Below are 12,376 nucleotides of genomic sequence, written 5' to 3'. Positions count from 1 at the left end.
CAGCCATTAAACTCTAACTGTTTTAAAGTCACCATTGGCCTCATTGGCCTGAGCGGTGTCCTTCCTCTCCGGCAACTGAGTTAGGAAGGACGCCTGTATCTTTGTAGTGACTGGGTGTATTGATACACCATCCAAAGTGTAATTAATAACTTCACCATGTTCAAAGGGATATTCAATGTAAATGTTGTTTACCCATCTACCAATAGGTGCCCTTCTTGGCAAGGAATTGGAAAACCTCCCTGGTCTTTGTTGTTGAATCTGTATTTGAAATAAACTGCTCGACTGAGGAACCTTTCAGATAATTGTATGTGTGGGGTACAGAGATGAGGTAGTCAATCAAAAATCATGTTAAACTATTATTGCACACAGAGTGAGTCCATGCAACTTATTATTTGACTTGTTAAAAAAATGTTTACTCATGAACTCATTTAGGCTTGCCATAACAAAGGGGTTGAATACTTTTCAGACATTTCAGCTTTTCATTATTTATTAATTTGCAAAAACTTCAAAAAACATAAGTGCACTTTGACATTATTGGGTATTGTGTGCAGGTCAGTGACCAAAAATCTCAATTGAATCAAATTGAAATTCAGGCTGTAACACAACAAAATGTGGAATAAGTCAAGGGGTGTGAATACTTTCTGAAGGCACTGTAGGTCTCTGGAAATACTGTATGAGAGTGACGATTGACATGGGCTTTCATCGATTCCGATGTCTATGTACTATATCTGTGTCTCTGTGTTTAAGACCTGAAAGAGGCCTCTGTGTTGGCACATTTTGTCACCCTCTCTCAGAATGTGGGGCCTTTTCGCTCGTCAGCAGGATGACGTTAGTGCCAGAGAGCCTGTCGGTCCTGGAGTCTGTTGCTTTTTCTCCTGACGACTTGAAACGAGGGTGCCCTCGTAAAAGCCTGCAGCGCAGCCCCTCCCCCACCACTCGTTAACACTGTTTAAGCAACCAGTTAAAATAGAACAAAGTTGTTATCTAAACACAGCGGTTTGGACGAGCAGTAAAAAGGCCACGTTTTCACACCTGTAAACCCACCGTTTCACGACTCTTCTGAACAGGACAGCTCTGTTACCCACGTTATTGAGCTCTGAGTGCAGACTGATAGCGCACATGCGCAAGCAAACACACACACACACACACACACACACACACACACACAGGTTTTAGAGTGGTGGAGTCCCAACTCTTTAAGCCCAGGGGAGCTGTGAGACCAAGAATGGGGAGACTAGGGACTATCTAAAGACATATAAGGCCTTCATGTGCTAGTTTAGTAGTTTGTTCAGACAAAGCATAGTCTACGTCCACGGCTCGACCGCCCAGGATTCAGCTCCGTCTCTCACAGTCTGAAAAGCTAAGACTACTGTGCTATTTTCCATTCTCAGCAAGACATTTCCTTTCCCTCTGTAGGAATACAAACTTCTTTGACTTCTCCACAGCAGCTGTAAGGACCAAAAAAAAAGCTGTTCTCCAATATGGCAGTGCTTCCTCATTCCCTCTCTAGCCATATAATGTATACTCATTTACAGACACCTTCCATCTGTGTTTACCTCTCCTATAGGATACATTTCCCAGATGCTCACAGGCCCAGACACCAGCCTGACAGTTAACTCAGGCCATCAACGGCTTCCCAGGCCTTGATCATAATCTATTCTCTTTCTAAAGAAATGAAGGACAAGGATTGACAAAACAGGAGCACACAAATGATCATTTTGTATCCCCATTTCTCAGACAACTATGGCTTCTTCAATCATTTGTATAATATATACTACCTCAGGAGAATCCACTGGCCAAGATCTCTGAGGCCCATCTTGAATTCTAGCCCTGTCTTTCTGACCAACACTTTTGCAGACAGATATATAGATAGAAGACGTGCGAAAACATGCAGAGTAGGTGAACGTTTGGCATACCTTTCCTACCTTTCACATCCTCCTCTTCTGTGACGTTACAGCTCTCTGTAGAGCCCTGTAGGGGAGACGAGTGATGGACAGAAACATGGAGGATAGAGAGGAGGAGGAAATGAGAGACAGTGATATAACAGGAGGAAACAGCGTTAGTCTGCGTGCTGAGGGATGACTTGGATGGGGCCTTTCCCAGGTGGACGGACAGACAAACGGTTGGACGGACGCTCCCTCGGAGGAACACAAACCCTGCACAAACCAGCCAGGCAGACAGGAGGGGGAGCGCACGAGGACCCACACCAAACACAGCCTTTTGGTGAGGTGGGGTACAAACTGTGTGTTAAGGGTGTGTGTGTGTGACTTTTTCAGTGTATGTGTGACTTTTTTGGTGGCTGAGCCAGTGTGGTTTGGGCGAGTGAGGGACTGTTGCGGCTTGTGTGTTTTGAGGGTTAGTGCGACTAAGTTAGTGTGACTGTCAGTATACGTGGAGTGGTTAAGCGTTCATGGCATTAGCGTCGCTCTAAGGTATCTTAGTAGAGCTCCAGCCACTCTGAGGTATCTTAGTAACCACTCTAAGGTATTTTAGTAGAGCTCCAGCCACTCTAAGGTATCTTAGTAGAGCCCCAGCCACTCTAAGGTATCTTAGTAGAGCTCCAGCCACTCTGAGGTACCCTAGTAACCACTCTAAGGTATCTTAGTAGAGCTCCAGCCACTCTAAGGTATCTTAGTAGAGCTCTAGCCACTCTGAGGTACCTTAGTAACCACTCTAAGGTATCTTAGTAGAGCTCTAGCCACTCTGAGGTACCTTAGTAGAGCTCCAGCCACTCTAAGGTATCTTAGTAGAGCTCTAGCCACTCTGAGGTACCTTAGTAACCACTCTAAGGTACCTTAGTAGAGCTCCAGCCACTCTAAGGTATCTTAGTAGAGCTCTAGCCACTCTGAGGTACCTTAGTAACCACTCTAAGGTATCTTAGTAGAGCTCCAGCCACTCTGAGGTACCTTAGTAACCACTCTAAGGTATCTTAGTAGAGCCCCAGCCACTCTAAGGTATCTTAGTAGAGCTCCAGCCACTCTAAGGTATCTTAGTAGAGCTCCAGCCACTCTGAGGTACCTTAGTAACCACTCTAAGGTACCTTAGTAGAGCTCCAGCCACTCTAAGGTATCTTAGTAGAGCTCTAGCCACTCTGAGGTACCTTAGTAACCACTCTAAGGTATCTTAGTAGAGCCCCAGCCACTCTAAGGTATCTTAGTAGAGCTCCAGCCACTCTAAGGTATCTTAGTAGAGCTCCAGCCACTCTGAGGTACCTTAGTAACCACTCTAAGGTATTTTAGCATTAGCATTAGTATTAGCCTATAGCGGCTATGGGATTAGAGAGGTACAGTAGCGGCTTACCTTGGTGCCGTCAGCTGGGTTGTGCACGACAGTGGTCTGTGGTTCCTAGGGGAAGCAGGAGAGAGTTTAACATGCAGCGACCACCAGGGAAGGCCCAGGGCGTGTGGGATACACAGTCCACACGCCCGATGCATGTAAACACACACACACACAGCGCCAAGCACACACGCCACAGCACAGAGGCAACAGAGGGGCTCCGTCATGGGGGGCGACGAGACAGGATGGGGTTTTGAGAAGTAGACCATACTACAAACTACCCCATTTCACTAGAGGAAGGAGCTATGGACTATGTCACTTATTAGAGTAGAAGAGGGCCTCTAAACGTAAAGAAACAGAGGAGAGGGGACACAGACAGAGAAGGCTGCAAAGTCTGAATTGAGGATGAGGGGATTGACTGGCTATGAGATTGGATCAGCAGCCCCCCCTCCTCCTCCAACCTAGACCCTGCCGTCACAGTCAGTCACCATGGAAACACTCATCGCAAAAGCGCCTAATAGCTTACAATACTGCATCACAGACACCCCCAAGGCACTCCCACATAGCACACCCCTGGACCTTCCCACAGGACACTGGTCAACAGACTCAGTCTCAACAAAACCACCTACACACATGAAGATGCAATCCCTCAGATAATGGGGCCATTAGCTTATAGGGATAGTGCAACGTTTTGGCAATTAAGTCACGCAGAGACATACAAATGGTATCCATGAGTTAATCTCTGTGTTAGTAGAAAGAAGGGCTTAGTCGCCAAAATGCTGCACTGTCCCTTTAAATGGTACCACAGAGCCTGACATTCTGCCCTTCAGGAAGTTTATGCATCGTAGCTGATCAGAAAAAGCTTGGAGGCTGATATAGCATAGACAGCACTGTCTTGGGATGACTGACAGATCAACTGAGCGGTGACCCAGAGAGACAAACCATCCTTTAAAACTGACCACATCAGCCGATGACTCCACAACAACACCAAATAGCTTACCGGTAGCCCTACTGGAGAAGAGTAAGAAACAAATCTTCCCGATCAGTTTGATGGAGGTGGTCCTCTGATTTAGCTTTGATAGAAAAGGGATTCTCTTAGCCTGGGCAGGGCTCTACAGTGCGACCATTTAACTTGTATATGCCACCTGGAATTTGAATTTAGGAGCAGCAGTGCGCCTAGAAAAATGAAGGATTCTAGCTTTATCACCTCAAATATTTTGCATTGTGCTTCTAAATGTCTTTGTGTGCGCCTACATTTTTCAACTTAGGCGAATATGTGCTCATTGTAAAGAAAGTCAGCGTAGAGCCCTGCTGGGTGCCTGATTGACATTCCACAATTCTACAGTACATTGTTGCCTTGCCGAACACCCGGGCTAAGATTCTCTCCCTCCTACAGGTTTCAAGTCTCTCTCAGGTCACTGGAGCTCAGTAGTCTGTCTGACAGACACCACTAGACCTGCCTCTGGGCTTTTTCACCACAGCTCTTTGCTTCCCCTGTATATGTTCTTTTAACAGAGTAGAGGGGCAGAGACAGGACTGGAAAAGAGATTCAATATCACTTCAGATGAGTTGGATTATTGAGATGTTGTGTGGATGCCCTGGGGAAGGGTTCACAGGGAGATACATGTAGATAGAGGGACTGCATATTCCATACAATTGGGATATCTCTGTTTCCTGACATTTCTGGATCCTGTTTTACCCATGGTTTTAATGAGCTTTTCAATTTCCTTGTTTTGAATTTGGTATCAACTCCAAAAAAAGATATATTTTGACACACACCCCAGTTATTCAGCTACCGTCCTGTAAATGTGTAGCGTATCAAATCCCCAGCATTATCACGGGAGAAATACAAATACCCACAACGGACCCCGAAAAACATTCAATCGTGACACTGTGAATATATTCTAAAATACCATTATCTGTGTATGTTTTGTTGTGCATTGTCATATGTGTCTGTGTTTGACAAGAGCGTAAGTCTGGGTAAAACAGGAGCCTAGTGGGAGACGGTCACAGGCACAAACCAGTTGTTTGGTTTAAAAACCATCAACACCATCGTCAACATCACACTTTTTTCAAAATGGAGGTGAAGAGGAGAGGGTGGAAGGAACGGAGGGAAAAAGAAAAGGGAGAGTCAATAAAGAGGGGATGAGACAAACAGACGGCAAAAAGCAAGAACTAAACAGAAACTTGGGGACTAATCCAATGGAACAGGGTGAGTAAAGCAACAATGAGAGAAACCAAGTATAGATGAGATACCATTGGTGCTGAAGATGATATGCTGCTGTCTTTGGTGCTGCTGGTACTGCTCACTACACTGTTTTTACTGTTGTTTGTCTGCGGCTGGGGCAAAAAAAACAACAACACAAAATGACTTCTACAGAGTATACTGTATGTATATATGTAGGCAAACCCATGGGACTGTTCAGCCCCAGTCTATGAGGCCGAGGTGCAGGTCGGTGAGTGTGTGTCATGGAAGAGATATCTTCTTCAGGCCACAGTAAACAATGTTGTCTGCAGAGACTTACGCCTGCATTGTGCCTGCCAATGTGTTCGGATGGTGTTTTTGCAGGGACAATTGTTGTCTGTACAGTATGCACTACGCACTTGCTTTAATTCAGCAGCAGTGTTTTCCCTTTGATAGATAAAATGACTGCCTCTTTTGAAAGTCAAAAGGAATTTGTAGGTGTAGAAAGATGCGCTCTGAGAACATTGACACCTCTGTGCGAGCAAGTTAACATTCTTCACACGCTAAATTAATTGAGCGATTTTCTTTCATTTCGGAAATGCCTGTGTGGAGGTCTCCAATTGGGTGTTTGAAATGGTTTTGAGTCCGTGTCTACCTCTTGAGTGTGATTTCTCTTGTTGCATTACAGTCTACAGTCTTTGCAGATATTGCACACGGTAGTAACATTTCTAAATACACAGGAATATCGAACACATTGTAAAAATCTCTTAGCAACTTTGAGAGTAGAACCAAGACAGGATCCAAGCACTTCAATCTCAATATTGATTGGTACCTGCGAGGGTAAAGAAACCACTGTCCCTGCATAGAACACAGTCTGCACCACCTTGTGGAATCAGATCAGAACAAGCACTTAACATCTATGGACCACAAAGAGTCAACTCAGACAGCCAATATCAAATGGCTACAGAATCTGGTTAAGGAACGAAGAGTCAGGGACTAACGGCGCCTAGTTGTCTGAGTCTGTGCATGCAGTGAAAGGCCTTGATGAGAAGGTTGTTGTTTCTCCCAAGCGGTTTAGGCATCTATCTGGAGGATTTTCTGAGTAAGACCATGAAAAGTAAGTTGCATAGGGAAGAAAGCCTATCGCCGACAACCCCACAGCCTGACTGTTGCGTCAATAAAGAGCCCTAGACCCTAGAATATCTTCCAGGGCAAATAAGAACGTAACTAATATCGCAACTATCCCTTTAACAGAGAGTCTTTACAGATTAATTCATGAGAGGTGTTGAAAAGTATGATCTGTCAATAAAAGGTTAAGAGCAATACGCTGTTGAGGTTTCAGCTGGTGCCGGACTACTTTACTGGTGATGAGACGTCCCAGACAAGAGTAGCCTTTTGACGCCGTCTCTGACGTGCTCACACTGATACTGAACAAGGCCCAGCTCAACGCTCACATTCCCCAGAAACTGAACCTGCAGTATATGCGTCAGGCGTCAGTCCAGTGCTACCACTCCTCTCTTTTTCTTATAACAGAAACTCAAGGCTAAATAATCACAACTGCCCATGAAAGGGGATGAGATGGTTGTGATGGTGGGCACATTTGATTGTAGTATTATTGTTCTAAGCAGTGTGGACGTTCTTATGGTTTTAATGGACCCACAATGGGTTTGAAGAGAGCATTTGAAACACTCATTCCATCACAAGAGTAATACAAGCAAAGCTTCAGTGTCTAGTTGAGCTGTTCCAGCTCTAGAGCATAGAACCTGACTCTGTTAAGACTATAATACTGTGTAGCCTACAGTGTATTTCTAGCATTGAAATCTTCACATCAAAGAGAACAAGAGCTGTCGTCGTTAAGACGGCGTCGTCTCTTAAAGCTAGAATCCTTAATGGCTACATCCATTTTTGAACTTAGAAATGAATGATATATACCCTTTGATTCTTGAAGAATATAACTTGCATGCATCATGAGCTTAATTTAACTGTCGTACCTCATCAGAACCCCAAATAAGCTATTTTACTCCAATGTTTGTAAACAAAGTAAATGTAAACAAACCCTGTATAGCCTAACTGTTATTGTTTCAATTAAGAATTCTACCTTTAAATTATAAATAGTAGCATTTACGCTACACTAACAGTTATATATCAATGTTATAAATATAATTTAGACTAGCTTTAAATACATTTTCCTGGTAGGCTCACAGACTCCCATTTTAATTCAATATATATACCTTTTACAATTAGACTGAAAAACAACTGACCTACATTCAAATCCAAACCACAAATGACAGCTACTCTACATAGCAGATCTTTTCATGGAGTGTGTATGGTGTTGTGGGGAGTGTGCAGTGGTGGTAAGCATGGGGCTTGAGATAGTGCTGGGGTGGGGTGGCGCAGGATGGCCAGAGAAGAGGGGTCCAGGCTGTGGGATGGATCCTTACAGTGGGCCCCAATGAGGCTCTATGGCTGCGTCTTCACAGGCAGCCCAATTCTGATATTTTTTCTACTCACTGGTATTTTGACCAATCGTATCAGATCTTTTCACATAAGATATTTTTCACTGCTGATCTGATTGGTCAAAAGACCAATTAGTAAAACATGTTCAGAATTTGGCTGCCTGTGTAAATGCAGCCAAAGACATGTGAGGTACACTACATGACCAAAAGTATGTGGACACCTGCTCTTCGAACATCTCATTTCAAAATTATGGGCATTAATATGGAGTTGTTCCTCCCTTTGCTGCTATAATAGCCTCCCCTCTTCTGAGAAGGTTTTCCACTAGATGTTAGAACATTGCTGCAGGGACTTGTTTCCATTCAGCCACAAGAGCATTAGTGAGGTCGGGCACTGATTATGGGCAATTAGGACTGGCTCACAGTCAGCGTTCCAATTCATCCCAAAGGTCTTCGATGGGGTTCAGGTCAGGGTTCTGTGCAGGCCAGTCAAGTTCTTGCACACCGATCTTGACAAACCATTTCTGTATGGACCTCACTTTGTGCACGGGGGCATTGTCATGCTGAAACAGGAAAAGGCCTTCCCCAAACTGTTGCCACAAAGTTGGAAGCACAGAATTGTCTAGAATTTCATTGTATGCTGTAGCATTAAGATTTCCCTTCACTGGAACTAAAGGGCCTAGCCCAAACCATGAAAAACAACCCCAGGCCATTATTCCTCATCCACCAAACTTTACGGTTGGCACTATGCATTGGGGCAGGTAGCGTTCTCTTGGCATCCGCCAAACCCAGGTTCGTCCGTCAGACGGCCAGATGGTGAAGCGTGATTCCTCACTGCTCCATAGTCTAACGGCGGCGGGCTTTACACCACTCCAGACGACGCTTGGCATTGTACATTGTTGATCTTAGGCTTGTGTGCAGCTGCTCGGCCATGGAAACCTATTTCATGAAGCTTCCGACGAACAGTTCTTGTGCTGACATTGCTTCCCGATGCAGTTTTGAACTTGGTAGTGAGTTTTGCAACTGAGGACAGATGATTTTTACGCACTACGCGCTTAAGCACTTGGTGGTCCCGTTCTGTGAGCGTGTGTGGCCTACCACTTCACGGGTGAGACGTCGTTGCTCCTAGACGTTTCCATTTCACAACAACAGCACTTACTGTTGACCGGGGCAGCTCTAGCAGGGCTGAAATTCGATGAACTGACTTGTTGGGAAGGTGGCATCCTATGATGGTGCCACGTTGAAAGTCACTGAGTTCTTCAGTAAGGCCATTCTACTGCCAATGTCTGTCTATGGAGATTGCGTGGCTGTGTGATCTATTTTATACACCTGTCAGCAACGGGTGTGGCTGAATCCACTAATTTGAAGGGGTGTCCACATACTTCTGTATATTTAGTGTAGGTACTGTAGGTGACTGCACATGCAAGCACTCCACATCCCCTATGCCCCAATCCTTACTCAATTCCGGCCTCAAGGTCTGCAATACTGCTGGTTTCTATCATTCCCCTCTAATCAGGGAGTAATTCAGACCTGGGACACCAGGTGATTGGAATCTCTGGTCAATCAGTAACACTGGTCAATCAACTGCCAGGGAGAAAATACATGCGGATTTGACTACCTCTGTCCTGTTGGTCACTACAGAGAGGCTGGGATTGGATGGCCATTTCAGAGTGTTCTTTGCCCTGTGACATTCTCTGTCCTGTGACATTCCACAAAAGATGTATCGGTCACTACTGGGTTGTTGCTGCTAAAGATTATTTTGTAGGCAACCAAGACAGAAAAAATAAAAGTGGGAAAAAAAGAGAAAGTTTCTCTTAAAGGGAAAAAAACATGAGGGTCCAATAAATCCTCCAAAACTTGAAAAATAAAGAAACAAAAAATATAGATATTTACAATGGCACAAATGCACCCTATTCCTGTTGCTAGGCCAAGCCTGCTGCCATGGGATACACTACCGTTGCCATGGTAATCAGTGTGTCTCTGGGAAAGTGGAATGGGGGGGGTCACTTGTGTGTCCCTTTTCAAACAGATCCTGAAATGACTTCAAATGTTTACTCTCCTATACAGACAAATGTTCCGTAGGCTTTTTCCTGCATCAAAAAAAGACATTGATGCTATTTATTTTCTGCTACAGTTCTTTTTTCCGGCTCTTTGGAGGGTTGTGAGGGAGAGACCTTGGCTAGGGTCTGGGGTTTGAGTTTCTGGCTTGGTACTGACCTACAGCTTCTTTCTTGGCAACCCTGGAGCTGTGAGCCAATGTGAGGGATGAAGGGACCTACTCTGGGGGGAGACCGTAGGCTCGTGAATCCATAGACAGGTAGGCTTGGCCTGGCTGCTGGGGAGAGCATTGAGGGCAAATGCAGATGCAGGAAAGGGATGGTGTGTTTGTTTGCGCGTGTGTGTGAAACGGTGGATGCGTGTGTTAGCCCGTGTACTGTAGATACTGGTTCTGTGGAAGGGAAATGGTTATGGTGGTGAGAATGCTGGAGATGTTGGATGGAATTGAGAGAGCCAATGGAATTCCAACAAGACAAACTGCCACAGACCCTCTAGCATCTCAACCGAGAGAGAAAGGGAGAGGAGGGAACAAAAGAGAGAAGGAGATAGAGAAAGACGAAGCAGATCTCACCATCAAACAAACACTGGAGCTGGACTTCCTTTTCTGAACAGATTGCAACAGAGAGGAGGGGAAAAACAGGGTATCATAGGGAAAAAGGAACCAATAAAAATAGAAGGGGGGGGGGGAAATGAAGCTGCCAGTTAGATCCCACAGAGAAAGAAACAAACACAGGAGCTTTGAGAAGGACAAACGGGAAACATAGAGGGAGGGCTTTCCACCAATAAAATGAAATAGCTGTAAAGCAATATGGATCCATTAAGTCATATTCAACAAATTTATGATCATGACCAATGATATCATGCCACAGATTACAAACACCTGCGCGTGTCCAATGGAAACCTATATATACTTGTGACCTGCAGTGTTTGACATGAAAGCCTGATGAAGACGGCTTAGCTCTGGAAACGTTGGTAAATAAACGATGGCGTCGGAGCTACTAGAATGTGCAGCTTTTCTTTGTAAACGTTAAGGCGGGTTGTGTTGCTTTAGACCTGGTTATTGTTTGGCCTTTGTCGATCACGGCACTTCACTGCATGCACTGACTCCTTGTTGAAAACCAATGATCTTTCAGCATGCGGATCACTCCGGATCAGAGGAGAGGTTTTGCTGGTGAAAAAAATTGGTCCTACTTGTCTTTCTGTGCTAGCTGTCTGCACACACAAAGATACACACTCACACACATCCAAACTGAAAAATCATAACTTTACTATCAATTACTATGGGTGTAGATTATATACCATTTACACAATCTGGACAGCTGAGATGGACAGTGAAATAATATTTATCTATAATAACCTTGTACCGTTCCCCTCAACAAGCGATATTTCAACTGCCTGTCATTTTATAAACATTACAGACACTGAGTTGTGAGACGTCTTAAGAAGTAAGACGTCTTGGGGAAGGGGAGACCAAACCGCTGGTCTCTCCATTCTCACAGCATACACAGGAAATCTGTCTCCTAATGCCAACACACTTCTCAGGAAAATAGAGAAATAGCAAGAGCAGAAGAGAGAGAGAGAGAGAGAGCTCAAAAGACGGAAGAAGGGAAAAAGAGATGAGGCACAGAACTTCCAAACAGCTCAAAACACTTACCTTCACTCCACCATCCGACTTCTTGTTAAGTAAACTTTTGCATGCTGAAACAGAAGAGGGAGAGGGACAGACGTTAGGACATGACTGGCAACTAATCTAGAACAAACCACGCCCAGCGTCAATCGACCAGGAGCCATAATACTGTAGGAGGAAAATAGAGGACAGTGATGTCACAAGCCTCTGTGGTCACTGAGGTGAAGACCTGCTCAGTAGAAGACCTGCTCAGTAGTCATCAGTAGTCATCTGACGCTTGGACAGTGAAGACTGTAGGGAGCAGGGTACCTGTATGTACAGTGAGAGCAGGGTACCTGTATGTACAGTGAGAGCAGGGTACCTGTATGTACAGTGAGAGCAGGGTGTGACAACAGTACCATTTCCTTTTCAGCATGCCTCACAGACATATTATCACATACGGGTACATGCTCTCGGCGCCACACACACACACCGTACATACGTTAGAGTACATTGCAAACGCTCACATAGAAAAAGAAAAACGACAGAGAGTGAGACGTATAAACACACAGAGAGACACAGAGACGGAGAAAAACACACACAAACACATATATATGATAACCTTCAATCAGGTCTCAAAGATCCTCAAAGTCCCTTACCTTCCATTGAAAAATGTAGGAAGGAGGGCAAGGGGAAAAAAGGGCAAGATTTTTTTTTTTAAAGGTCAGTATCTTCATATATCGTGACAACAGGCAAAATTTGGTCTCAGGCTCGTTCGCAGGTGGTTCATGCGATGGT

At 44.7% G+C, this 12,376-nt stretch overlaps 1 protein-coding gene across 21 annotated transcripts in view; it reads right to left on the bottom strand.

Moving 5' to 3' along the window:
* camk2g2 (calcium/calmodulin-dependent protein kinase (CaM kinase) II gamma 2) overlaps positions 1-12,376 on the bottom strand; it is a 106,994-nt gene that overhangs the window by 14,074 nt on the left and 80,544 nt on the right. For 5 of the 21 annotated variants that reach the window (XM_029752812.1, XM_029752820.1, XM_029752817.1 and 2 more), the window contains 4 exons: positions 11,627-11,670; positions 5,533-5,616; positions 3,301-3,345; positions 1,917-1,971 (listed from right to left, as the gene is read on the bottom strand). In XM_029752812.1, the coding sequence (XP_029608672.1) occupies positions 1,917-1,971; positions 3,301-3,345; positions 5,533-5,616; positions 11,627-11,670 (228 nt within the window). Of the gene's footprint in view, positions 1-1,916; positions 1,972-3,300; positions 3,346-5,532; positions 5,617-10,543; positions 10,577-11,626; positions 11,671-12,376 lie in introns of all 21 variants that reach the window. The other 16 variants (XM_029752813.1, XM_029752822.1, XM_029752834.1 and 13 more) reach the window with 7 other exon arrangements.

The sequence above is a fragment of the Salmo trutta genome, chromosome 5, assembly GCF_901001165.1.
Source record: "Salmo trutta chromosome 5, fSalTru1.1, whole genome shotgun sequence".
Classification (NCBI taxonomy): Eukaryota; Metazoa; Chordata; class Actinopteri; order Salmoniformes; family Salmonidae; genus Salmo; species Salmo trutta.
The sequence above is the reverse complement of the archived record's forward strand: the minus strand, read 5'-3'. Positions and strand labels throughout refer to the sequence as shown.